The sequence below is a fragment of the Montipora foliosa genome, chromosome 10 (assembly GCF_036669935.1).
Source record: "Montipora foliosa isolate CH-2021 chromosome 10, ASM3666993v2, whole genome shotgun sequence".
NCBI classification, from domain to species: Eukaryota; Metazoa; Cnidaria; class Anthozoa; order Scleractinia; family Acroporidae; genus Montipora; species Montipora foliosa.
The window spans coordinates 13,561,290-13,588,789 of NC_090878.1; the positions used below are offsets into that span (position 1 = coordinate 13,561,290).

Below are 27,500 nucleotides of genomic sequence, written 5' to 3' on the forward strand. Positions count from 1 at the left end.
ACCACAGTGATTCAAGTTGTCCAGGAGTATTTATCACCTTCGCATCCAGTTCAAGTGCGACAGCAGGTAATAATTTGTGTTTTACATGTATACTTACACAATACATGTACTGTGCTGGAAAAAAATTGAATGATACAAGTTTAAAATTTTGTTTGTCATTATAATGTATGTGTACATGTCTCATTTTTTGCTTGAAGGCACTGAAATGTCTGACAAGTTGGGTGCAGTTCGGAGTGAGGATAGTGGACCTTGCCAATGCTTTGCCCATGGTGTTTGACTCAATTCAGAATCCCGAGCTGTTTGATACCAGCGTGGACTTAATTGTTGAAATTGCAACACACCCTTCAGGAACAAGGTGAGACCATTAATATTAGATGTATAATTTACATGTATAATCTGTATGTTCTCCAGGTTTCGTAAATTCAGCTGGCTGATTTCTACATCATAACATGCTTGATGGTTTGCTTTCCTGCTTTAGTTTATCAATAATGAAAATTATCATGACACATACATCTTCCTTCTCTTGTTTCATTTTTCCATATTCGATTTTATTTTACATCCTTGTTTTTTCCACTAATTTTCCACATGTAATTATTTGTGGCATGGACCAAAACTTGGTTACTTGCAGATGTTTATGTTTAGTGGTGTTTCATGATATTCAAGTCATACCTCAGCACAGATCATGGGTGGTACAGTATTTCACATCTGTAGCTGCTGGTGGTTCTGAGTAGCACAGAACCATATGGATATTTTCAAAGCAAAAAGACATTTGAGGTCAAAAGGTAATCATTGTCTTTGCATGTTTATCTTCATTTCTGTTTTAGTTATCCAGCACACATGTGGAAGTTTGTGACGGATGTTCTACTGCTTGGTGATCCATTAAGGACAGCATTACAATCAGGTGACATGGTGAGTGCATTAATAATATTTTAATCTTTGAAGTTGAGGAGACAGTGGTTTCCACTCTCCTCTGTTTGTATTTATCACTTAGTCTAGTTTACGTACATGTACATTTATTTAGCACTCTGTTTACCAATCTAGCCTCTGAATCACTGTTGTACACTTGAACTAATAGGACATAAAGAAAAACAAATTGTGTACAGTAGATTCTCTGGCCCAACTTTTATTAAAAATGCCAAAGTAGTTGGATATTAATATTACAACAGTTGCATAATCTTACAGGTGGCTTACAGTAAGTTGAATTTGTTTGTTTCCTACTTATCTCTGCTTGCAGTACATTGTCATCTCTAGAAAATCAGGAACTGTGAAAAAATTGTATTCTAGTGTAAGCTTTCAAAGCCCTCATCTTTCCTTTTGGGGACCAAGGTAAATTGTGAGCTCTCACTTAACACCAAGTAGCCCAGGGTCAAATTTTGTACAAGAGACTGCTTTAGTCATGTTTAGTTTGTTGGTTTTCTTCTCTGCTCCGAGAGGTTTATCTAAGTGTAGTTTGTATTATTTCTTCTCTCTTTATAAACCAATGTTCAGATTTGAAAGTAGTTGATATAATTTAATTTTTTGTGTTTTCAGTTAAAGCCTCAATCAAAATTCTTGATACATATGTACAATTACATGAACTTAATGGTAATTAATAACAATATAGTAATTCAAATATTTACCCAGAAACCTCCATTCACCAGGCTCCAGTTGTTCAAAGGGTGGATGGCACTATCCACTGGATAACTCAATAATTGGTTTTGCTAGTGTTTATCCACTGAATAGTGATTTATCTGGTGGATAGCGTTATCCATCTTTTGATTAACTGAGGCCAGGAGGTGGTTTTCAGGGAGCTCCTGCGTCCAGATCAAATTGGAATTTAGAGATGTTGGTTTTTGTAGAGAGGAGAAAACTAGAGAACCTGGAGAAAAACCTCTCGGAGCAGAGAAAGTCACATATCAGAAAAACCTCAGTTGAGACCAGGAAGCGAACCTGAGCCACAATGGGGAGAGGCGAGTGCTCTCATCACTGCACCATCCCTGCTTCCTAACTTAAAGACAACTTCATGATTTGAGTTAGGACTATGTAATTTTCAATGACAGGACACTTCACAGGGATTATGTCGCGTGGTAGTATCCTTAGCTGAGACGCACATGACGCTGCTTCTTTCAGCAGACACTGAAGAACGAGAACTGCAAGCATTTACTCTAGTGCAGTTGATATTGGTAAGATTTGAAATAGTTCTTTGAGTTGTAATTTTTATATTTTCAGTTTGTCATTTTCAGGAGAGAATGTACTGTAACCCCTTAGTTATAATAAATTATGTATAATAGCTGCAACTTTTAGTGACAAGTTTGCTTTAGGTTTCTCCCTCAATTTGTTGTATGTTCTCATTTAATATTAAAGTTCAATTTTTGTCATCCTGGTCATTTTGGGGTATGCAGGAATGCACTGGTGCACAAGGATGGTATCCTGTGGATGAACAGTGCAGTGAGATGACTTTTAACTTTTGGTACACTTTGCAGGTACTTCTAATAATAATAATAATAATAATAATAATAATAATAATAATAATAATAATGATGGTTTATTAAAATATTCAAAAATAGCACCCTGGTGGTGAAATACATATGAATTTACAAGTATACTTTAAATATTAAAAAAATACAAAAATCTTACATTTGACCTTAAAATTAAAAGTCTAAAGGGACTGGGAATTACAAGAGTCAGTATATATATACCAATGAAACAAGACGCTTAGGTTTGCTTGATTACAAGGACTGGGCGTTAGACGCCATTGTTGGAAAAAAAAGATTTTTTAAATCTTTCAGTCCGGCATTTAAAAAGTGATACATGGTTTTTGTTGCGCAACTCATAAGCATGGCAATCGGCGCGCTTTGGTGGTATGAGGTGGTGCAGCCGTGACCCAGGCACGCAGATACCGTCCCAGACTTTCTTACAGAGTTCGTCTCTTCTCACATTTAAGCGAGTGGAGTTTACAGCCACAATGGCATCTCTGTAGCTCAGCGCCGGGAATAATATACGCAGAGCTCTTTCTCACATTATTGTAGTATAGAGCGGTTTTCAGATGAGTGTAGAAAGTAATTAGCGAATTGCTTTGGTTTTGCATTACTTCACTCAGTGATTGGTTCAAAGTTCTCGTGCCACGTTTTCAACCAATCAGAAGTGAAACCAAAACCAATTGTGGCTCGTGCATGCACATTTTCCCGCACTTTGTGTCAGCTATGTGTAATTACGAGTTTTGATTGGTTTACTGGATTGCCTCCATCCTTTTTGATTGGCCAAAGTAATTACTTTGGTTTTGGTTTTACGACACTCAATTGAAACTTGTTCTATTGTTTTTAATGAAATTTCAGCTGCTGGTATAAACAGTGAACCTTACTGATTTGTTTTATCCCTGATTTGAGAATTGAACAGTTTGTGTTCATTATGACTTACGTGATGGTTGTGACCATTTTGTATCTAAAGGAAAGTTATTTCAGTATTATACAGTACCGTGCAAAAGTAAGTTGACAGTCTCAACTCGATCCTCGCAAGAGTCGAGGATCGGAAATCGAGTCAAGGATCAAGACTCGATTCACTCAAAATCGAATTCAATCCTCGACACTTGATTCTCGCAAAATCACAGACCCAAAACCTTGTCAATTATTCACACTTGATTCAACTTTTGTGAAAGCCTTACTCCTCGATTGAATAACGACAGGAACTGTTTAATAAGAAAACGACATAGCGGCTATCATCATTCCTGTGAGTCCTCTCTTTAAAACTACAATCTTATGTTGTGGATTAAAATATAAAAGCAAAACAGTGAGCTTTACCGCGTGATGGATTTTATCGTGAATCAAATGTAAATTACTAATGTAAACATTGAGAAATACATTTGTATTTGCATACCACACCCCCAACCAACCGTACATCTCAGAATTCAGTTTCTTCATGTTGTGCATTTTTTGTCGTGATTTATGTACTGTACTTGTTGCATTTGTTTTTCATTTTAGGAGAGACTCTCTCCTGCTTCATTTTAGCCTTTTCCCCCTCTTCTTTGATTAGGATCCTGATGCTATCAATGCCAAGGAGGATCCTAGTCTTATTTAAGATCTTACAGGTTCATAAACAAACCTGAAGGATCCCTCAGTCAGGAATGTACATGATCCTATGTAGGATTTTTATCAGAAACAACAAGAGAGGGTTCTTAAAGGAAGTCTGTCTTGTTGCCCTTGATTCCTTCTGTTTGAGGGTCACTGAAAAAAGCTGTTTATGTTTGCCTTTTTTCGTTAAGGATGATATTACAAATGAAGAGCCAAGTCTTACGGAAAAACACAAAAATGTGTATGGTCCAGTTATGCTATCACTTTGCCAGGTACAGAATGGAAAAAAGTATTTGTAAGCATTGCAAGAGTAGTTTTATTTGATTTCTCTTGAACAGTACACACTGCTTGGAGTAGCCAGACAGTGCAGAGCTTTGTGAGCAAGGCAGCCAATATTCAATGATATGGAGTTACAATGTATAATTTATGCTGATAAACACTTTGTTTTTTAATGTGCAACTTCTTTTTCAGAAGGTTTGTTGCTAGTGTGTTTTTTTTTACCATAGGTATTAACGAGAAAAGTGCAGTACCCTCCAGAAAACACTTGGCAGGGATTTTCAACAGGTGAGGGTTAAGGCCATAACATTACCAATCAGCCGACCCGTCACAAAGCAAATCTGTGTCTTGGAGGTGCAAACATGGAATCCAGGGTGGGCATGCTGGGGTCGAACCGGTGTGTGTATAATTTCATGAATTTTTCTGATGGCTCTCCCTTGATTTAATTTTGTTCTTATTACTTCAGATGAAAAAGAACAGTTCAGATGTTATAGGCAGGATATTGCAGATACAATGGTAAGCTTAAATAAGTGTTGACTGTTTTCTGTTTTTATGAAGCTTAGTTGAGGGTTTGCGGTTTTTTGAGTTCGTGTTTTGCGTGGATACAGGTTTTAATACTTGTAAGATTGCGTATTTGAGAGAGAGAAGAAGGATAAAGAATGCACCCTTGGGCTTATATTGACACCAGCTTTAGAGCCGACATACATTACAGTATGTGAAATAATAGTAAGTTTACCTTCGTGGTCCAAAGTTTGCAACAACCTGCTGTTCTTTGCTACCTGTCTGGTTTAATTTTTTGTTGTTTCCTTGATTTTCAGATGTATGTCTTTTGTTTGCTGAGAGGACACTGCCTGCAACAGTTGTATCATATCTTGTCAACGCTGTTGTCTGGGGAGACAAATCCTTCTTGGCAGGTGCCTTAATCACAGTGCGGAGTTTAAGTAAAGATCACTCCTGCCGCAACGTCATCGTAACAAAACAATATTATAGCGGGTTAAATGTTATGCATGCTTTATATTCAATAATCGTGCTGCACGCGTGGAATGAATTATACACGTGGTATTTTTCTTTGAATTGGGTCTTCAATTGTAACTTTTAGGTTGTTTACCTTTTACCAAAAAAATCCGGAAATTTCGGTTGGAATGTAAATGGTAAGCCTATTTTGGTCTTCCCAAAAGGAAAATTTCCAGAGAAAACGGGATTTCTCGAAAGGTAGTCCAAAATTCCCAAACGGAATTTCCAAACGGAAAACGTGTTTACTATTTGCATTCCTCCATGATTTTGCCTCCCTCCAGACTCTCTTAGTAAACGTGAACGAATTTTGCAAATGGTACACGCCTATCCCACTAAATTTCCCATTCGGGAGTTTTCTACTGACCATTTGAACAAACCTAATACCAACCGGTTTCTGCTTGTAAATGGTAAACAACCTTAATGTTTCCTAAAACCATAATAGCGTCAAGCTATGTTTAACCCAGTGTAATATTTTGACGACAACTTGAGAATACGACAGTCAATATTAAAGACTCTACCTTTCACCCATGTTTCACAAGGAAGAATTGCAAAAGACTTAATCAAGATAACACAGTCATATTTTAAATTCACGTTTTCTTAGAGCTTTGCCGATGAATAAAATCTCTAGTACTTGAATGTTACATTTACTTAGTGTTGAAACTTCATCTGACCGACTTACGTGCAGCATTGTTAAGGAAGACAAGGATGTTTTTGAAAACTTTTTGAACTGGGCAAAGCTTTTGTACTTGTTTGTTTGTTTGTTTCTGAATTCTTATTAGAGAGGAGATCAACAAGTTCATGTACTGCAAGGGAAACGTATCTAATGACCTACTACTTCCTAATCACTAACCTTTTTTACTTAATGCTTTTTTTCTGTAGTCCGTGGATGCGACACTGTATTTAATCCAAGCCGTATCCGAATATGTTAACCCCAACGAAGAAAGCTACGTCCCAGCAATTCTGTCGTTGTTGCCGAGACTGCCGGACCATCCATACGTCTCACAGACAGCTCTGCTGATGGTTGGTATGTGTTTTTGATGTCATAAAACTTGCATTCGTCACTCTGAAAAATTAATACCAAAATAATGACTAAACATTTTATGACAAAGGAGAAGAAACAACTGAAATACGTGTACCCGGCGTCAAGCGCGGGAAACAAAACAGACGAAGGCAGTCAAATGAACCAATCAGGAAACAAAAGGAGATCAGTGTAGCCGTCTCTGTGCGCGGGAAAACAAGCTAGCGAGGACATACATGTAAAACGGACCAATCATGGCACAAAGTAAACTGAATATGCGTAGCCGGCGCCGTGAGCGCGGGAAAACAATCAAATGAATACAAAAGGAACCTATTGTGCAGCTGACTCTGAGAGCGGGAAAATAAAACAGACGAAAGCAGTGAAACTAAGCAAATGCATGCAGCCGACACTAAGCGCGGGAAGATGCATGCTTTTGATTGGCTGAGAAAAGTGACGCGAACTTATATGCTGAAATTATTGTTAGAGTAACTAAAATTGATAATATTCGCAATTCATTTAAGGATTGCCTCAAAATAGAGAGGAAAAGATCTGAAAGCTTCGGGGAAGTTTCGAACTTAAGCTATTTGTCTGAGGAATTTTGAAGCTGGTCTTTTCAATTTAACCTGACAAAAATTGTTTTGTTAGTGCGAGTCCCCTTCGATATTGTACCAACCAAAGTTGCTTTTGAAACTGCACAATTAGAGCTATAATAGAACGCTTTGCAAGAGGTACATAAATTAAACTCTCTTACCTCAGGTTCCTATTCAGAGTGGCTCAAGTGTCATCCTGATCATCTACGCTCTGTTCTTCCTGTCCTTTTGGGAGGCTTGTCTCAGGAACAGCTCGCTTCAGCATCCACCCAAGCCCTGCGCGGCGTCTGTGAGGAGTGTGTTCAGGATTTGGAGCCTGGAACTCTAATGGAAATCCTCTCGCATTGTCAGGCGGCTTTGTCTGGTGCTGTTATGAAAGTGAGTTGATGAAAGGAACTTTATTTAAGTGTCTAGTCGTTCTGGCGCTGGAGCACTAATTGGGGACACTGTAAACTAAAATTAACAATTAACGGAAATCAAATGTTGGTTTTTGAGGAGAGGGGAAACTGGAGTAAAACCACTCGGCGCAGAGTAGAGAACCAACAAACTCAACCCACATACAACGCCGAGTCTGGGAATCGAACCCGGGCCACATTGGTGGGAGGCGAGTGCTCTCACCACTGTGCCATCCCTGTACCCCTCCCTTGTAGGCGAAGAACTGCAGAAGTTACACCATTGAGTGAAGAAAACGCTTTATACCCGCGATATCAGCAACTAAAGTGGAGGTGTATTTTAAATTGTTCACTTCTACAGCGGAAGCTTACAAACAGTAGTGGAGAGCGTGCGTGTGTTCAGACACATCGGGTAGACGTTGGCAAGAGAAACCATCCACAGATCCTCTTTACTGTAATAAAAGGAGCCGTAATACTATCAACCGTCAATGACAACATTAGGGAGCTTACCAAACGACGACGCTACAAAACAATAGGTTTAGTGAGCAAAAATAATGGCTCTGCACGCTATGCACGTGCGTTTTACATTTTGGTACATTTCTTTGTCGTCATCTCCTAAATGACAACGTGAAATGACCTAACTCAAGGTTCTGTGGAGGACGTTAACACATGACGATGAATTTTCAGTTCTCTCTCTGCGCTTCCAACCCACTCATACCAGTTTAATTATTCGACAGTTACTACACAATTTTAACGCGAAACGACATGAAATAGTTTCGTAGTGATATGAATAACGCGAACTCCTATTTTTAAATGAAGTCCTCGTAGCCGTCGTCGTCCTCGTTGCGTAAGCTCCCTATTAGGGAGCTTAAGCAACGACAACGGCGACGGCAACAAGAACGTCACGAATTTGCATATTTAGTGGGTAAAAACAATAGCTTTGCACGCCCTGCACGTGCTTTTTTCACTTTTGTCCATTTCGTTGCCGTCGTCAGCAAAGCAACAACGTGAAATAGCCAAGTTTTTGGTTTTATGAAGAACGTCAGCACTTGAGGATAAATTTTCATTTTCTCTCCTGTAATGGAGTGCCGTTCCGACTGGTGTCATCTTTGAGGAAATGCCACACCCTTGTCATATTAGAAACGTTGAAATAGTCACGAAGCGATTAAAATAACGCAAATTTATATTTTGAGATGACGGTCTCGTTGCCGTCGCCGTTGTCGTTGCTTAACTTAGCTCCCTAATGACTCGACTTTGGCGACTTTGCCACTTCCACGATTTACACCAGTTAATTTGAGGAAATTTCCGCTTCTAAAACCGGTTCTATTTTCGCTTTTTTTCCTCGGCTACAATTAACAAAAATGTAAGTGCTTTTTTTGTTGTGGAAATACCCTTGGCTGCCAAGCTACAAGATCTCACGGGCAGTTCTAGTTGATGATTTGAAAGAACCAGTGCAAACTTACATGTAACTGAACATGATTGAGAACCTCAACTTGAAGGAGGCAACCAGTTGGCTATTTACTAACTTGGGTGGTGTTGAATTCAGGACCCTCCCCTCCCCTCCCCTCCCCTCCTTTGAGACAGATTCAGCCTGTGGTCCGAGTGGGATTGAAACACGGAGCATGCTCAAGAAAATCCAATGCCCTAACCATTGGGTCACGCCAATTTCTCGCTGAAATCATAGTTTTCGTCAAGAGTGATAATGGCAAGTCTCTGTTTTTTTATTGACAGGAGCGTGAAAAAATTCGCTGTGTTGAGTGTATCGGTCACGTGTTATCTGTTCAAGATACGTCGCCGGCCACGCAGCAAGCGCGAGCGATATTTAATCCTTATATGGAAGGATTGGCTCGGCTAGTGCAGCATCAGGTAACGCCGTCTTCATTTTTTATAGAAACCAAACCCTTCAGGGTATAAAGAAGTCATGAATGTAGTAGTGCCTGCCTACATAATATGACGAGGGAAAAAACTTACCTAAAACAAATTTATATAAAGGAGAATAATGATTTGCAGTAGGATTTTAGGGGGATGCTTTCATGTTGAAGAGGGTCAGTTATTTTGGAAAGACACTCAGCAAGGAAATTACTGATGAATCATAGTTTGTTGAATGTTGTAGCATTAAATAGAAATGACATCGTCGTTGTAAAGTAAAGTAAAGTAAAGTAAAGCGACCATATTTAACGTCGATAACTCGTAACAGTAATTAAAGTGACAAACGTGAGCTCGACGGTGCGCTCATTTTACTCCCCCCTCTCCATCAGTGCTCCGTTTTACGGTTATTTAAAGCTACTTAAGCTACACTGAAAGGAAAGAAGTCGAAGCAAGGATGCGATATCCGGGAATCAAACTCAGGACCTCTTGGTTACATGATTTTACTTACATGAATGTAAATGATGGCAATAAGTTTAAAGGAACCTTGCGCAGCTGTAATTTGTACGCAATTGCGCAATTTTAGCGGAAAAGAGCTAGTGCATAATCGACAACGGACAATTTTTTGGATAAGACGTTTTTATTTAAGAAAGGCTTATAATCGAAGTGGGCGAGACGTTTATGCAAGAAGGTTCTTACTCTACGAAACATGTATTTTTTGAGCAGTACAAGCATACTTGAGGTTTGAGTTGACATTGGTCTTTCCATGTTGCTATAAACTCATGCGCAGCCACATCTTGACATGACGGTCTGCATATGTGTCATCAGGTGTCTCCGGAACTCAAGGCCAGCCTTCAATTTCATCTTCAAGTTTTCGTGGTTTTGTTTAAATGTTTGGATCCTGATAGTATTGACAACAGCCCCCACCCGGTGAGTAATGTGACAGGCCTTAGCAGGAGCTCGTTATGAGGAGTGTGTTTTATTGTTAAATTTATGCATAAAAATTAATTATTTGACGTAAAGGGACGCAGTATACTTTGATTGGCTATTAGGATCAAGGCTTGGGGGAATAGCAGCTCTAATTAACAAATCGAAAGTGGTTCTGCTGCGCCTCGTGAGTCCACAACATTTTGACCACTGTGATGACGAATATCGTTGTCGATAAGAGTACAGACAACGCTGAACCACTTTTGGTTTGTTAATTTTATTTCAGAGAGTGACCAAGATCATAACACGAGGAAAGAGCAAGCGTTGTCTATAACTTTCTCGCAATATGATTGTTTATTTCCCAAAATGGGCATTCCTGATTGGCTATTGCATTGCTTGAGCATGACGCGTACAGCGTTGTCTAGACTCTTATCGACAACGGAAAATTAGCCAATCAGATTGCAAGATTACAAGCAATTGTGGTAAAAATATAGATGGTCTTTTTTAAGCAAAGATGTGTGATTTTGAGGCTCCTGTCCTGAGAAAGAATGTTTCCCATATTTCTTGGTCGATTAGGGAAGCGAATATCTGTCATGCGATCACGTAAATCCTCACATTGATATTCCCGTTAATCTCTTGTCTGTTCTTTGCAGGCAGCTGTTGTATTAAGTGACATATTCCAATCACTGAAATCCATGGAGCATTGGTTGCAGGATAGTCAAATACAACAGGTGCGTTTTTCAAGTTCCATCGTTTAAGGTTTCTCGGCTAATCTGCATTCAACGCCTTGCTAATAAATCAATATTGATGTATGACATTGTAAATAATGTGGTTCCGGACTATCTTAGTTCGTACTTTGTCTTCCGTTCCGATACATTTAACCTATAACCTAAGTAGTAACTGTACGCTTGCCATCCCTCATCCCCGCGCTAATTAATGTAAAAGAAGTCTGTCCTATAGCGGAGCTGTACTGTGGAATAGTCCGCCCTTGGATATTCGACAGTCGCCCTCTCTTAACGAATTTAAGTTGAAGAGCTATGATTTTAACAGTAGTGTTATGCGAGCTTTATTTTGCTTTTATACACGGCTTCCTTGTAAAGCAGGTTTCCTATCATTTCATTTATTGTAGTAGTTTTTCGCAATTTAATTTAGTTATGTAGTTAGATTTATTTAATTCATTATGGTAAAATCCTGAAGGAAATACAGTGTCTAAATAAAGATTACTATACTATACTCCCTTCCCGGCGATAATGTACCACTTCTCCCTTCTTTCCTGAAAACCCCATAAGTTGGGTAAGACTGAAATAGTATGGCTCAACTTGTGATCGTGGCTACCACTTCCCACTTCTTTCCTGAAAATCCCATCACTTGTGCAAAACAATGATTGTTTGAAGGGCGAGTTATAGATGGAAGATAGAATCGATTCTCGCACTTAACTGGACAATTTGAGCAATTGTCAGTTTATAGACACGTGAAAAACACGTGAGCTCAACAAATTAACCTGCTCCCAACTGAGTGGTTTCATAGCTCAGTTGGTAGAGCATAGACCTTTTTGCAGATACGGCGGCCATTTTGATTTTTATTGTTTCGGAAGACATTATGGGATGCTCAGGGGGCAAATTAATATGCATTTGCCCCCTTGGCATCCCATAATAACTATTTCGAACAACAGAAATCAAAATGGCCGCCGTATCTGCAAAAAGGTCTATTGCACCGGTATCGCAGAGGTCTCATGGGATCGCATGGGATCGAATCCAGTTGAAGCCGCCTCGATTCCTCATGTGTCAAAAGAGACAATTACATAAGTTGTCCAGTTAAAGGGGCTAGGTCACGCTATTTTAGGCATTTTCAGCACTGATCGAATGGTCATAGAATTAACTAAAATATCAAAATAACTGTTCAAAACTATAGAAGAACTCTAACAAAACACAGGGAAGCCAAGAAGGGCCATGGATGAGAGGATTGAAATGGATTGAATTTGGGTAAATTTGAAAAACGTCGGCCCACCTTTTTTCAAATTCATATCAGTCTATATCAAAATGTCATTTACAAAGCTTGAAAATCATTCTCAGTTGTTATGTTGCCGTGATTTTGCAAATGAAAGATTCTTGCTCTGCAAATTTGACGTTTAGAGCTCATAATTAACAAAATTAAACAAAATTACCTAAATTAGTGTGACCTAGCCCCTTTAAAGTGCGAGGATTACTTCTATCTTTCGCCCGTAAGTTGTGCGTGACTGAAATTGTATGACTCCACGAATCATCGCAGATTTGACTTTTTCCCTTGTGTTTTTTTCGTCTGACAGTCGTTCTGTCTGTGCCTCGAGAGAGCGATAAGCACAATAAGAGATCACATGGGAGTCACATTGGTATCAGGACTCGCTGAATTGATCGTAGGATATTATTCTTCGTCACCAAACAGCGGGCTTTTGGATTCAGCTTCGACGGTAAGAAGTATCCTATACCCCGTCCATACCTGAAGTAAGACATGTCTTAGTTTTACATTTTTTTCAATTATGGGCGTTCACACGGCGCGCGAACCCGACTTAAAAGGGTTTTTAAATGGTTAAACCAAACTGACTCGCAAAGTAGCTTAAGTAAGTAAGTAAAGATCTTTATTTGAAAAATAAAAAGAAACACGTCCAGAAACAAAACGTCTGGACTTACAATTTCCTACATATATCTATCTATTATGTATATACAAGACTAAGTAACTACACAAATTCGAAAAGACATCTATTAAAAAAGCCACGTTTAAAGCGTTCGGTTCTGACAGGTGGCAGGATGTAGTTGTCCTCTTTTCCTGAGGCTCCTAGCTCTCTGAGCGGGTAAAAGTTAATGTAATGCTTAAACTAGTATAGAAAACAAGGTCAACGTCTTTGTTAAGACGGGGCTGTGATCCTTTGAGGTACGACTGGCATGAACACACAGGGTATGGTCTTACTGTTTATGTACATGTTCCTTGATTGGGGAAAAGTCTTACTTTCTCCATTTGAATCTCCTTTTTCCATATTTGTGGCATCTGTTATGTAGCTTATTTCTCTCTTAACGTTTTTAGTTGGTTGGAATGTATGGAATGGTGGATGAACATAACCAATCAATGTTATTTGTGTTTCAACGAATCACTTCCTGTACACTCCAGCTGCTGCAGAGTAGTGAGTCCATCGTTTTGTTTCCAGTTTTGAAACTAATCCATGATTTTGCTCGCAAAACTTGTCGTGTTGTCTGCTTTCAGACTTTCGAGAACATCCGGATATTCTTCAGTCATTTCTGCATTTTGTCAGTCGCGTAAGTGTCTTGCAGTGGTATCTTTCTTGTTCCTTGTTGGAAGTTTAAATTTTTGTTGCGGTGCCACGTTTCAATATTACTTGTCTTTCAGAGTCTAAAAAGTAACCCAAAGTTAGTGTTTGAAGCGGAGAGCCGTCATGTAAACATTTTTCAGTGCGGTAAGAAAGATCTTTAGGTGTCCACAGTAAGGGTGGAAGCACCTTGGTTAAGGAGGCTCAAAGCAGTTTTAACACTTTCAACAACTGAACTGTACTTTTGGGAAAGATTAAATGTTTCCAACTACTTCACTTAACGGCAATGTTATGGTACCGTATAGAACACCAATAATTGTTTAACAATGTGCACTCATCGTTGTGACGTAAAAGGTTACCATGGCAACAAAAAGCCATCTTAAAACGCCCTATATTTTGCCTTTAAACGCGTATATCTGAAAAACGAACACGGTGACCACCATTGTTTATTGCTGGAGAGTAATTAGATAAAAATCTGTGCAAAGTTAAAGAACTTTATCTGGAGCAAATTCATAGCCACCTTTACAACTGGAAAGATTTAAGGTGGCTCTGAATCCGCTCCAGAGAATTTTTTTTAACTTCATCGATATCGTTTTTAAGATATAAACCCTTAAACGCGATATATAGCACGCTTTTAGATGGTTCTTTTTTTGCCATGGTAATTTATTGCGTCACATTGATATGTGCATCTTGTTAAGCAATTATTGCCGTTTCATTTGGTACCATAACATTGCCGTTAACAGAAACAGTGTTGTCGGCTTAATCCTTCTAGTAAGACATCCGTTCGAAATTGTTGAAACCGGTTTTGAGCCACCTTAAAACAGTGGTTTGCAATCGATTTCCGTGAAATCGATGCCTAAATAATTTCTTTGCACTGACGACCAATCATAATCAAGCAAATAATGCACATGGCGTCGAGCGATTTTGCTTCTGGCTTTGATGGCTCAGATCGTGAGCAGACATTAAATTGAGCCAATCAATGCAGCAAATAATGCAACTGGCGTTAATTGGTTTTGGTTTTAGAGCGAGTTTCAATTGAGTGTCGTAAAACCAAAACCAAAGTAATTACTTTGGCCAATTAAAAAGGAATGAGACAATCCAGCGAACCAATCAAAACTCGAAGTAACTACACGTAGCCGACACAAAGCGCGGGAAAATGTGCACGTGCGAGGCACGATTGCTTTTGGTTTCACTTCTGATTGGTTGAAAAAATGGAACTTTGAGACAATCACTGAGTGAAGTAATCATAAACCAAAGTAATTATCTAATTACTTTGGACGCTCAATTGAAAACCGCTCTAACACCGCTTGGCTCAGATTGCGACACAAGTTTTTGCAATGCCAGTGGTATCGCTAGACTGCCTTGGAGTGACTCAATTAAAACCTGCTCCCCTATTAATTAAGTAGAATGCTTGTCCTAATGTGATTCAAGCGCTGACGTCTCGATTTTTTTTTTGTCCAAAAGATTGTGATAAATTTATCGGTTGTAGAGCAATCAATAATAACTTCATTGTAGTTTCAAACTTAACACTAGTGCTCTTCTGCAAATCTACTCCAGGCAGATCGAATTAAATGTTTGTTTTTTTTGAGCGGAGTACCCGGAGAAAAGTGAAGAACCCACAAACCCATCCCATATATGGCGCTGAGCCTAAGAATCGATCCCTGACGTATTAATACAAAGCGTGTGCTCTCACCAATTCGCTAAATCCTGATTTTCGATAGTTTGATTGATTGATTGATTGATTGATAAACTTGATTGATTAACACGACCACATCAGCTCCGCTGCAATGGGCCAGTTTCGCATTCTAACGGTTGGACTGGATCTAGCATGAAATGGAGGCTAATGCGGGAAAATTAATTAGCATTTGAAAAGATTCGCCCGCATTAGCCTCCATTTCATGCTAGATCCAGTCCAACCGTGAGAATTCGAAAATGGTCTATTTTTATCGTGTATAGATAAATGGTATCGTTATTGTTATTGATAGAATGATTGATTTTTGACAGGTTTAGCAGCGCTTGATGTTCAAGAGAGTCATGCCGTGCGAGCGGCATGTAGCTTCTTTGTAAGTAACAGCATATTTCTAATCTTGGTTTCTTATCTCCTCATTACAGAAAAGTCCGTTATTTTTTTTTCTCTTGTTTTACGTGTAGTCCAATTTTATCACCGCTTGTGAAGACCAAGAAACGCCGAGGACCACTTTATCGGAATATGGACCATATCTTGTCAGTCAAGTTGTAAAGGTAACGTAGAGATAACTTGAAAGCTGCTTCCTCGCAGAAAAGCGATCAACGCTAAAACGCAACCGACCAATCACAGCAAAAGCCAAACGTTAGATGTGATGGATCAATTAGATGTCGCCGCAGCGTGCACAAGAGGCAAAGCGCGGGAAAAAAATTGTAAACCTGGCACTAAGCGTAAAAAATGTTGCACCAGGTACCAAGAGTGGGAAAATTTAGAACCGGTGTCAAGAAAAAAGCAGGGTTATATCCAGGGTATTTGAGAGGTAGAAGCTTCCCAAACGAAATAGTGTTATCATTACAGTATATGAGTTTCTATATCGGAAAAATCATCCAGTCGCCACGAGGTCAGTGCACGTGAAGTAAGTATTCCCTTTCTAAGGACGCTATATGACAAGGAACATGGAGTATTACAAACTGCTTGCCTCACAGCAGGCTCGGTTATCGTGCTGTACCACAGGTGGCCCTGCATGACTCGGAGGGTAAAGTTATAGGGATTTGCATGGGAATCCCGATAACAAACACTCAGAAAGATATTTACAAGCAAGATTTCTCAATAGGAAAGCCGTTCTTTATTGTCCTGGAGACTTTCTCGCTTTCTGTGGGGTAATTTGCCTGATTTAAGGCGACTTAGCGACTTCTCAACTTACCGGGTTGTCACTCCTACATAAATAAAAGAAAGATTGGAAAGTAATTTCTAGCTTACCTTACATCTCGCCAATAAAATCACACTTCTCCGGCATCAGTCACGCTCAAGTTCGTGGCGTTCGACCACTCGGGACTTCGCCCCAAACGATAAATCCTGGATAGAAGCCTGAAAAGGAACCGGTTCACATCCATCGTGATTAGGTTGATTGACCGTGCCGTTCTTTGTTTGTCAGGGAATAGCTGGCGGTGTCCCTCGGCAATGCACTGATTACATGGCGGAAGTCTTGTTCGCGTTAAACAATCGTGACGTGTCACTTTTATCGCGATGGTTGCAGGTAATAGCTATGGTAACAAGGAATGTCATTTTCCTTGAGAAAATCTTTGCAATGATTATTACAATTACAATTCCAAGTATCGTTATTATTAATTATTATCATATATAATCAATTATTATAATCATTTCAAGTAACTGTTGGCAAATAGCAGAGCTAATCGGCGAGGTGGACAGGGGAATGCCTTTTCACATTAATAAATTGCCCAATAAAGTGACACATTCTTTATCACACAGCCGAAAAGGGAACCCATTTGTAGGCATAAAAACCCCAGGAACATCACACTTTACTTATGTTGATCTAACCACCGTTATTACAGGACATCATGCAAGTTGAAGGATTTCCCTCAAATTTGGTGACTTTGACTCAAAAACAACAATTTGTCACGGCTGTAGTACGGTAGGTATGAATGGCCAATTTACCAATTAACTTGCGCATGACATAGCAAAAAAAAGTTGTGGAGAAAGTCAGATTTCTATTTGAGTTTTTCACTAGTCTGCTGGCAGCCTATTTTTTCTCTAAGGGTCACTTAGAAGGAGGTGTTTAGTTGTCGCGAACGCATAAGGTCGGTTTGGTAGTGGGCGAGGAGGGAAGAAGGCGAGACAAGTGCGGTATTCTCGTGCGAGCCACGCCCATGTCTCGTCCCATTCCTCTTTAGAGACTCTTTAGAGTCCCATTCCTCTTTAGAGACTGCACTTGTAATTGTTTTCAAAGACCACAAATTGCAATCTCCCTACGCGGGCTCGTGCAGTTTTGGTCGTCTTAGAAAAAATTTACTTGTGCTTATTTATTCCAAATACCTAAACAAACGACACTGTAAATGACTGTTCAAACTGTTTACGTTTACTGGAAACATTTCCTTGTAATCATTGCTATAGAAGAAACATGTTTATCTGCTGCTCCCGAAGAAGCGCCGCATCTAAGTTGCGTCAGTAAAATTTGACAATCGCCTCTTCTCTTTATCAAGTACCTAGGGGTGGAAAAATGTTCTCGCTTAAAGAGACATTATGCTGATTTAGCAACAGAACGGGAACGTCAGTGGCGACGGCGCGCGCAGAAAAAACACCAATGAGAATTCAGAATAGAATAGACTCCACTCTTTTCTTCTGTATTCTAAATTCTCATTGGTAGTTTTGCTGCGCGCGACGTCGCCACTGACGTTCCCGTTCTGTTGCTAAATCAGCCTACTATTAAAGGAAAACTAGACCTCAACCACTGGCACGTAAATTCCGTCTCCGACGCGCTAACCACTACAACATCCTTACAGGTTTACGCCTCACTAAGCCAAACAAAGGACAAGATCTGGGGGCTGTTTGTTAGTTCCACCCCTCCTTCATCCAGCGTGTGAAATTAAAGAGCTACCCATTACAATGTAAATGTTTTTGTTTTTCACTTTGTCTTTTCTTCAGGGGAAAAGCGCACAGAAGAAGAGTCAAGGACTCGGTCAAGGAATTTTCTCTGCAGTGCAGAGGGCTTTATGGGACTACTTACGCCAGTTAATATGCTAGGAAAGTTTTTAAAGGTTGAAAGGGGAATATCACCGACAATAATGCAAAAATGAGTGCCTTTCCAAGTTCCCCAACCCCTTCCATTGAACGCAGCTCGACGCTTGTGCTCTACACTGCGGTCAAGTGAGCTGTTTCGCAAGCCCCCACCCAAGAAACCAGGAAAATGACGACATTAAATATGAGTGCTCTCGATTTTTTTTTTGCCAAAAATGAAAGAGAAAAAAATTTGAAAGACCCACTTGGCGCTATTCGTAAAAGTGTAACTGAAGCAATATGCCGCTTTAGTAACTTTCTTGCAGTTGGAACTCTGCGCTAAACGTACGAGTCGTAAAAGAACACATATGGATCATGTAGTAAAGAGCATGAGTCACGTAAATTCGTTTTGGTCTGGCAGATATGAATTTTTTTTTTTCACAGAGCCTCTTTAATTAAAACAAAATCATGTTACAACTACCCCTTGTCTACAAGTTAACGTGAACGTTTCACGTCCATGAAAACACAATCAAAGGGCAAGTAGAGGGAAGCAAATTTACCCATAATTTAGCGGAAATATTATATTTTGCGAACAGCATGTATCCTTGACTGAGAGATTGGTGTCAGGATATCAAGAATGAAAATACATATAGGCAGCTTCTGCAAGTACCGGAGCAGAAATTACTTAAAACAAAAGAAGCAAAAGACAGAAAACAAAACAACTCCAACTAAAGACTTATTTCAAGTGACCAAACAAAAATGCTTTCCGGTACCTGCAGAAAGACCCTACATATATATTAGTTGGAATGTGACAAGAGGCTTCGCTTGCATTGAATTCTGTTTTGCATTATATAATAAGCTCAAGAATGCACGCATTTTGATTGGTTCTCACCTATGATCTATTAGAGGACAGGCGCATAGCCGACGTCATCATCAAAAACTTTTTAATTCTTTATTATATAAAACAAATAGAGTTCATGTTGCCATGCGTCTGTTCAGTAATAGATCACTGCGAACATCAAAATGCCGTGGAAAGAACATCGGTGACACACTCGGCTATGGACTCCGAACTCGTGTGCCACTTTTTTGTTCTTACCACATTTTGACGTCAGCTGTTATCTATTACTGAAAGAACAGGCGCAAGGCAACATGGAATCTATTTGTTAATTGTGACTGAAGTAGCTTTGGCTACCAATGCGAGGTTGAGTGATAGCAAAAGTTGTTAATTTCGCGTGTTAGAGACACTTACGTGTCATCCAGTTCTCAAAAGCTCAGGCACTGAGATTCAACGAAGTTAGATTTTTGTGGATGTGACCAGTTTAAAAGTGGAAACTTGTTATTGCTCTCAAACTCGTTTTTCCATAACCAAATAGGAATGTTGCTGTGAAATTACCGGCTCTTAAATAGACAAAGTGCCTGCCAGCTTGAAACCAACCCTAACCTTGAATTTTGAGTCCCAAGGTACTGAAAACTTTTGTTAGGGTTAGGGTTAGGGGTTAGGTTAGGGTTAGGGGGGTTGCACCCCCCTGAACACGCTTCCAAACACATCAACTAGAGGCTTGGAGTGCGAACTCTATTGTCTTTGACCGGCATGGACCCCGAGTGACAAAGGTCCATAGCTATCGAATTTCAACAAAAATGCCTTTGTCCAACCTTCAAAAGGATTGGAATACGTCACGCTCTTTTTCTGACAAGGGTAAGCCTGAAAAAGGTATGAGATGAAGGCAAATGCTAAGTCATCCCCAGAGCCCCTGATCCTCGTAGCTGCCGGGGTGCTGAACCCCGGGGACCAGAAGGTCCTCGTGCCCTGTCACAGTGGCTAAGAGGGCCAGGGCCCAGTTCCTCAAAAGCCGATTAACGCTAATCTAAGATTAAAAATTAACCAAGCTGTTTATTTCTCTACTCCCAGATGCTGTTCAACGCAGATTTTCCGCAGGACTTTACATGAGAAGACGCCAATCTTGAAAAACAAAAATAAGCAAAAGAAACTTTCACCAAAAAGTTGAAAACGTGAAACAAAAGTTTAGGCTAATCCTGGATTAATCGGCTTTCGAGGAACCGGGCCCAGGCTGCTAATGCCAACATGGGCGCCTATGATCTTTTGCGCAGCCTTTGCGGACCCTTATTTATAATTACTGAGCTAACCATGCGATGTAATCTCCCAACATACGACTGATTTGTCCTTTAACGCAATCATTAAATAAATAATAAACTGTATTTCACATGGCATGCATTGGAGAACTAGGGTATCACTGCGACTCTCCTCCGATACACAACAGTAATTTCCCTTGAAACTGACAGTTCGAGCTTCTTGGAAGTTATTTTGTCTTCTAAACTGACGAGGAAGCTGCCTCAGTAGGTAAGGAGCGTTAACCATTTGTCAACAAAACGCGAAAATTCCGGTTGGAAATTCAAATGGGTACAGCTCATTCCACCGGAAAGTTTCCGAAAAAAGATGGAAATCACCCGACGAATTCCTCTTTTCCTGCTCCAACCGAAATGACCGGAAAAATCCTGTACCATTTGTAAACTCCCACTAGACCCGGTTCACTTGAGCCTCTTTTCCCGCCTTTCGACCCTGCAGATGCAGCCGGCAGTTTGAAATTTCAGCCGTCTCCTCCTTAACCCTAGGGGGCGCGGGAGAGAGAATAGGAAGTTTAAGCACGCGCGTTTTTGGGACGCGGACGGAAACCGGAAGAGAACATTTCGCGTGCCAGGACAGTGGTGTCTCTCAGATTTTTATACCTATCATCTCTTATGGGAAAAAGATACTTGGCAATGTAAATGTGGTTGTGTGAAGACAAGTAAAAAGGGAAAACAGGTCACTTCCGGTTGCCGTCCGCGTCTCAAAAACGCGCGGGCTTAAGGGCCCACAGACGGATTTTTCGCGCGTTGCTAAGGAAGTGAAATGTTACTTCCGGTAACTGACGTCATGATATCATGAGCTGACAAGAAAACCCACTCACAAGCAAAAGTCACCGCACAAACTGTTGTTCCCGTCGAAGGTTTTTCCTTGCCCTTCCTCGCGCTCGTTCTCAGATCAACTGCGCATGCGTAAACGAACTGACTTCCGGTTTGAGAAAAAAGCTAAATTTCCGGCGGTTTTAAATTGAATTACTTTTTTTTTTACATGGCACATTTCACCCCCAAATACAGAATATAGCTAAGCATTGATTTTTTAAAATCATCTTTTTTGAGAAAGTCATGGGTATTTCAGTGTCGTTTATTTCTTTAAAAAGAACATTTTTCAAAATAAAAAGAAAACCATGCTTGGCTGGATGCGAAAACGAATACAAATTATCAAACCATCGATTAAATACCCAAATTGCGCAGCACGGAGACAAATTTAGAGTTTTCTTTTATTGGTCACGTGACCATGGGCGTGGTATGATGACGTCATATTTAGGGTCATTGGCTTACAAAAGTTGGAAACTGACCAAAATAATGCCAAATTCTCTCAAATTACTTAACCATTACATCCTTAGCAACGCACCCCAAAAAATACGTCACTGGGCCCTTAACCTAACGTCTGAATTCCGAGCGTTGCAATGTCGTCCGGTGGCGTCACGTACTTGTGTGGATATGGTAGGTAGTTTTTGATTGGTGCTTGTGTATTTGAGTTAGATAACCTTTCATCATTAGCTCAACGCAACAAAGGTGATTCTCTGTAATTCACTAAAGCAATGGCGGCGAACACGAGCGAAGATTTCAAGCTTTGCGGCACACAAAACACGGACAACCTCCGCCATCTTGTTTAGAAAATAAAATTTATGCAATTTACGACATTACCACGGTCGGAATTCAGACGTTCTCTCCCCTGCGCCCTCTAGGGTTAGGGAGGAGACGGCTGAAATTTGTAGCCCCCATTTTGATTTGATATTATTCTCTTCTAGCTGAGAGAGACTCGGGCTTGGCGAAACACCGCACCAGGAAAATCCTGTACCATTATGAGCTTTCCAATCCAACCGGATTTTCCTTGCAAATGGTAAACGCCCAAGGCATCCGGTCTCGTTCCAGCATTTAGCGACTTTAAAAAACCTTGAAAAAAGTGCTGCATACCCTTGTCATTTCACCTGCAGATAGATAGACTTTTTAGTCCAATCGGACGAGGACGATAATCGCTAATCTTCGTCTTACAATCCTTGTTCGTAGAATTTTGTGGGAAGTTAGGGAACTAACACACTACTCATAAAAAAAATAGAGCACAGAGTCCCAGGTGCTGTCATCTGGCCTAAGGTAAAAATTACGGTGTGTTAAGGACGCAGTGTTCACTCTACCCCTCTGTGCAAATAAAAAACGGCTCAAAAGATTTGAAAGCACAGGGATCCTACGAAACCTCAAACTATTCTAAATTCAAAGGATGAGGAAATTACGTAATAGATTTCAGGCTTCTAGTGATTTTGTACATGCGCAGTTCAAACTAAAATTGCAAGCCGAGCAAAAAGTTAAGAGTTTGTTCTTTTAGTTGCAACAATTACAAAGGGGACAAAGTTCTTCACTCTATAAAAAGCATTAAATCTTTGATAATTTATCACGTTCTTATCACAACAGACTTGTGTCATCAATTCAACTTAATCTGCTTCCAGTAGTTCAAACCATTGTTTAATTGTTATGATTTGAGTACCTGTTCATAATCTCAAATATTTGCACATGTTTTGACACGGAATTGGGCGCTTTGATCACTTGTAAAAGTGAATGAGAATTACGCAATTCGAAAACAAAATTACTATTTTTGAAAATAGGCTCTTAGAGGTCAAACTTGAACAGGAAGAAGAACACTGATTAACAGTTCGAAGCCAAGAAGACTGACATGCCCAAGAAGTTGCGAGAGAAGGACCAGTCGGCCTCAACGGCTTTGCTTGAAGCAATGATGATGCTGCTATTTACTGTGATAACACTTATGTTCTTCTTATGAGGCATTAACAAACATCAATCTCAACTTTTTCTTTATTTAATGGGATTTGTTGCTCTTCTCCGATCATGGTGATCTGTATTCGATTGACACTGCGAGCACCAGATGGCTTTGTCAAAAGCATTGTTGTTGTGGTCATAAATATAGCATGGATGTGATTCTATGAAACAAACGATTTGTTATGGATCTGAAGATTTCCAAAAAGTGACACTTTAAATATAGCATGGATGTGATTCTATGAAACAAACGATTTGTTATGGATCTGAAGATTTCCAAAAAGTGACCCTTTAAACTGAGGTGGAAGACTCTCGGAGGGCCGGACAGACCAACAATTGAACTTCAACTCTTTTCAAAGGATTAATTGTCAAAATTCGTTGAGTTTATTTTTATCGGTTAGTCAGTCGTTTTTCTTTCATTATTTGCGCTTTCAGCTTTTTTTCTAAGGTGAAGTAATATGACGCAGTTTTTCCGTACTTTTATGCGATGTTAGTAACAGTTTAATCTCGACCCAAATGATCGAGGCGATCTTTACCTTCTTCAATTAAAAAAGAAAGGAAAAAAAAACACCGCTGTTTTTTAGCTGCCTGTTTTCTTTTGTATCAGCGGAAACGGAGTTGTGGTCTTAGTAGGCGTATCAAACTTTTAGTACCTACTTGAAAACAAAATTAAACGTGTTGTTGTTCATACGTGTTGTTGTTCATGACTTTATTACATCGCGGGGGTAAAAAATATTTTAAAAAGTTTTCTCATCCTCCGGTAGTTTACTTTTACCAATCCGTACATATTGCGGACCTAGTTTGATTGGAAGAATATAACATTGGACTGGATCTCTCGATTGCTTAAGAGAATCGCACTTTTAAATGTAAGTTTTCTAAAGGAAAAATTTGAGGTTCCTCGTATGGCAGTCGAAGATGGTCAATTATCAGAAGAAAAACGATTTCTTTTTCATTAATTGAGAGACTTAACATTTTATTGGATTTACATAACCACACCCTTTGTCTAGCATTTTAAACTTGCCCTAAGAAAAACAACATAGAATGCGAGACGTCATGAAAAAGGGAAAAAAGTGGGATTGACATTTTAAGAACATCGCATTTATAGCATTAAAGGGGCAAAATTAAATATAAGAGATGAAAAGGAAGATCTCATAAGGGAAAAAACGAAGTAAGCATTTCCTTCCTCAGAAGCCCACTTCACCCTTTGTCACGCAAATCTGCCAAGCAGTTAAAATATGCATGTGACGTGTCAAGCTATCAATTATCAGTGATCAATAATAACTTGCATTCCTTTACAAAATTATCAAGCGTCACCTTAACTTACGCGCTGTTTTTCTTTGCCACCCCTGCGGATTCCGATTCCCTCTTAAAGAAAGGTTAAAGGAGAACCTTATTAACACCCCAGTTGATCGGATTTTTGTCTGGCTAGGTAAGTAAAACTTTTGTTAAGAACGACTGCTTCTCTGTTTACGGTATTTAGTGTCATCTGAGACTATTTAATAAGCAAAGCAAACAAGTACGCTTCGGATTCCATCGACTTCACTTCCAGATCTATTAATGCATTTTGATAAATATGCGCTGGTTTCTCACTCTTGTTTCATCGACTTATTTCTAAAGAAAGGACTTATTCAATACTTTCTCGGCATAAACCTATTACGAGTTTAATATTGAATTGACATGTAGAGTCAATGCGTTTTATAACTCGTTTGAATTTACGAAAATGACTGCGTCCTTTTGATTAAAAATATCGCGCGGATTTGCACTAGTCTTAAAGGCTATGACTAAATAAGACAGATTTAACTGTTTATTAATCCCTATTTTGTAATGCTCGTTCATCTAATTTCAACTGTAAAATGTGACAAATGAAGAATAGATCTATTTAACATATTGATAACGTCACGTTACCCATCTGGCTTCACGCAAGTTTGCATTTTTTTAGTCTCTCTATGCTTACTGTAAGTATAAAACACCGATTTGCTAGAATAGATTGTTAATCTTGGTTATTATGTTGAGAGGGCCTTCTTACGTGTATAGTGCGTCGTGAAAGTCTAAAGGCAAATAAGCACAACCCCTCGTAATATTTCGTGAGATTTTTCAGGGTCTAGAGAGTTAACACTTTGTTCACCTCTTAGTTTTTGCGAGATTCACAAAAACTACCTGACGAAGGCGATTAACGTGACTTTGAGCAAATGAGAAGTACTTTTAACAAACAAACAAACAAACGTAACACTTGCTTGTGAACTAATTTGGCGTGGAATTAACTCGATCGTGGCCTGTTCTTTATTTCCTGAGGAGATCTTTGGCCATTATACCTATTTTCAAAAAACCGTGTTTTGCAAGCTTCTGTGCAACATCTTTTGATCATCTCGCCCCGGATTCTTTTTATACATCATTATTATTGCACGGACACTGGAGCAAGAAAACTGCAAGAAAACTGCAAGAAAACTGACAACTGCAAGAACATTCAGATTTCAGAGGTTCAATATCTTTTTGCAAACAATGTCTTTTCCATGATCATGTTTCTTCTTTTGTTTTATTTAGATACGATAAATTGTATCCCATAGGTTTTCGGTCCTTATGGGCTTCAGTACTCCCTAACGCCTAGATTTCCGGCGTTAAATGCAAATTAACTACTGAGCTTTCTCAAAAGGCAATAAAACATCTCTTGGCTTTTTAAAGCGCATCAGAATTGCCTATATATGCGCATATTAAAAACAGGCTGATCTGTTACATTGTGATATAAAATCAGTTCCAGCGTGTATAAACTGACGGTGCCGAGAAAAATAAATAAATATTCTGTTGGCATTTAACGGGGCAATGATTTGACAAACTGCAAGGTCTTAGAGCCTCCTTTTTTTCCCTAAAATTTGAATATTATAATTTTATTTTTCGTGGTCGGAACAGGTGTTTTTGTATTGTTTTGCCTTTTAGCTGTCAAACAATAGATTGGATCAACTGTCTCGTTATTTTTACATATAATTAAAATAAATGGCACATCCCAGTAAGGCAAGTAGTGTTTTTGCAGTGTTAAGCATTTTCACATCCGTCAAAAAGTTCTTGCTTTTGATGATCCGCTATTTGCTAAATTTCAGATTATGGGTAACGCGGAGTCAGCCAAGAAAAAGCAACAGATTAAAACGGTGTCTCAGCAGAACGGAAATCAGTCACAAGGAAAAGCGTTGAACACCACAAAGAAAATCCTCCTTCTTCATAAATCGAACGCGGAGCAATTGAAAGTTGTAAAGCATTTCCGCGATGCTCTCACTGCCAAGGCGAACGGCAGTGTTCGCGTGACTGAGTTCGTGAACATCGCAGATGGAGGAGAAATTTCAAAAAGTTTGTCGTGGCTAGATGAATTGAATAACGTTGTTTTAATATGCCTCACAACTGAAGCCATCGAGCAGTTGAAGAAGATTATCCACGAAAAGCGATTCGCCGATGAAAACGGCCATCTTCATGGAAAGGTGTTTAGTATTTCCTTTGGAGAAAGTCTTGCCTCTGAATGGCCTCCTAAAGGACTGAAAAAAGGATCTCTGGATGCAAGGGATTTCCATTTCGGATTTTCAGAGGTGGAGAAGCTTCGACCACAAGATTTTGAGAGATCAGATAAAATGAGTGCTCTTCTTGCAGCCATAAAAGGAACACATTAAAATGAGTGGATGTTCCTAACTGTAGTATAAACGCAGCAAACGTTTAAGGGTGGTTCGTAAGTATATTCATACTTTCACGCGGTAATTTACCGTTAAAAGAGACATATTTTCTATTCTTCAGGGAACCGTTCGCACAAGGGTGTAGGTTTCGTTTAAATTTTGTATGCAAACCCATTAGCTTTGATAATAAAAAAAACCCAGCACATTCTGACTGAAAAGCGTGAATGCGATGTGACATACCGTAAAATAGAGATTTTTGGAAAAAATATTCAGGAAACGGGATTCGTTCAATGAAGTCGAAAATGTTCTTCATTTCGTTCTTAGTTTTGTTCAGTTCTTCCTGCCACGCTATTTGATTTTTTTCTGGAATTAACGAAAACGTTAGAAAACACAAAAATGTAAAATGAGTTTACCATTCCATTTCAATGATCTCTGAGGTTTCACTTTGTAACTATGCTTGCAATGAAACGTCTGAAACAATATTTTTCGTCAAGGTTTAGCAGTCTCATGAGCACGCTAGTTGTTAATATCACGGAAATTTGTGCAAGACGTTCTTTTCAGCCTAAAAGCTCATTCGGTTGATTTAGCAACAGAACGGGATCCTCAGTTGACGACAGGAGATTCTACTCTAATCTGACTTAATGGGGGAGTCAAGCACGCGCGTTTTTGAAACGAGGATGGCAGCCGGAAGTGAGCTATTTTCCCTTATAACTTGTTTTAACACAACCACATTTACATTTATAAGTATCTTTTCTCCATTAAAAATGATTAATACCAAAATCTGGGAGACACCACTGTTCTGGCAAGCGAAATTTC

At 39.4% G+C, this 27,500-nt stretch overlaps 3 protein-coding genes across 4 annotated transcripts in view; all 3 read left to right on the plus strand.

Annotated features, from left to right (window-relative positions):
• LOC137973146 (importin-13-like) overlaps window positions 1-19,991 on the plus strand; it is a 27,091-nt gene extending 7,100 nt beyond the window's left edge. The window contains exons 8-30 of one of the 2 annotated variants that reach the window (XM_068819901.1): window positions 8-66; window positions 198-355; window positions 825-909; window positions 2,040-2,162; window positions 2,382-2,462; window positions 4,238-4,318; window positions 4,553-4,610; window positions 4,789-4,838; window positions 5,141-5,236; window positions 6,216-6,360; window positions 7,111-7,322; window positions 9,068-9,202; window positions 10,031-10,132; window positions 10,783-10,860; window positions 12,435-12,575; window positions 13,187-13,283; window positions 13,364-13,416; window positions 13,508-13,574; window positions 15,432-15,490; window positions 15,579-15,668; window positions 16,547-16,648; window positions 16,965-17,044; window positions 18,055-19,991. In XM_068819901.1, the coding sequence (XP_068676002.1) occupies window positions 8-66; window positions 198-355; window positions 825-909; window positions 2,040-2,162; window positions 2,382-2,462; window positions 4,238-4,318; window positions 4,553-4,610; window positions 4,789-4,838; window positions 5,141-5,236; window positions 6,216-6,360; window positions 7,111-7,322; window positions 9,068-9,202; window positions 10,031-10,132; window positions 10,783-10,860; window positions 12,435-12,575; window positions 13,187-13,283; window positions 13,364-13,416; window positions 13,508-13,574; window positions 15,432-15,490; window positions 15,579-15,668; window positions 16,547-16,648; window positions 16,965-17,044; window positions 18,055-18,145 (2,243 nt within the window). In that variant the 3' untranslated portion in view covers window positions 18,146-19,991. Of the gene's footprint in view, window positions 1-7; window positions 67-197; window positions 356-824; window positions 910-2,039; window positions 2,163-2,381; window positions 2,463-4,237; window positions 4,319-4,552; window positions 4,611-4,788; window positions 4,839-5,140; window positions 5,237-6,215; window positions 6,361-7,110; window positions 7,323-9,067; window positions 9,203-10,030; window positions 10,133-10,782; window positions 10,861-12,434; window positions 12,576-13,186; window positions 13,284-13,363; window positions 13,417-13,507; window positions 13,575-15,431; window positions 15,491-15,578; window positions 15,669-16,546; window positions 16,649-16,964; window positions 17,045-18,054 lie in introns of those variants that run through there. The other variant, XR_011117174.1, reaches the window with a different exon arrangement.
• A 4,324-nt stretch (window positions 19,992-24,315) lies between these two features.
• On the plus strand, window positions 24,316-26,902 carry LOC137974372 (uncharacterized). The gene is made up of 2 exons (XM_068821320.1): window positions 24,316-24,463; window positions 26,127-26,902. The coding sequence occupies exon 2, from the start codon at window positions 26,130-26,132 to the stop codon at window positions 26,682-26,684; it is 555 nt and encodes a 184-aa protein (XP_068677421.1). The 5' UTR covers window positions 24,316-24,463; window positions 26,127-26,129; the 3' UTR covers window positions 26,685-26,902.
• A 156-nt stretch (window positions 26,903-27,058) lies between these two features.
• Window positions 27,059-27,500, plus strand: part of LOC137974370 (transient receptor potential cation channel subfamily V member 5-like) — a 22,446-nt gene continuing 22,004 nt past the window's right edge. The window contains exon 1 of the mRNA XM_068821317.1: window positions 27,059-27,500. This exon is cut by the window's right edge and continues 1,423 nt beyond it. The gene's annotated coding sequence lies outside the window, so the exon portion shown is untranslated.

Excerpts from the sequence above, each read along its gene's own strand:
- LOC137974372 (XM_068821320.1), top strand. The coding sequence starts at position 26,130 with ATGGGTAACGCGGAGTCAGCCAAGAAAAAGCAACAGATTAAAACGGTG.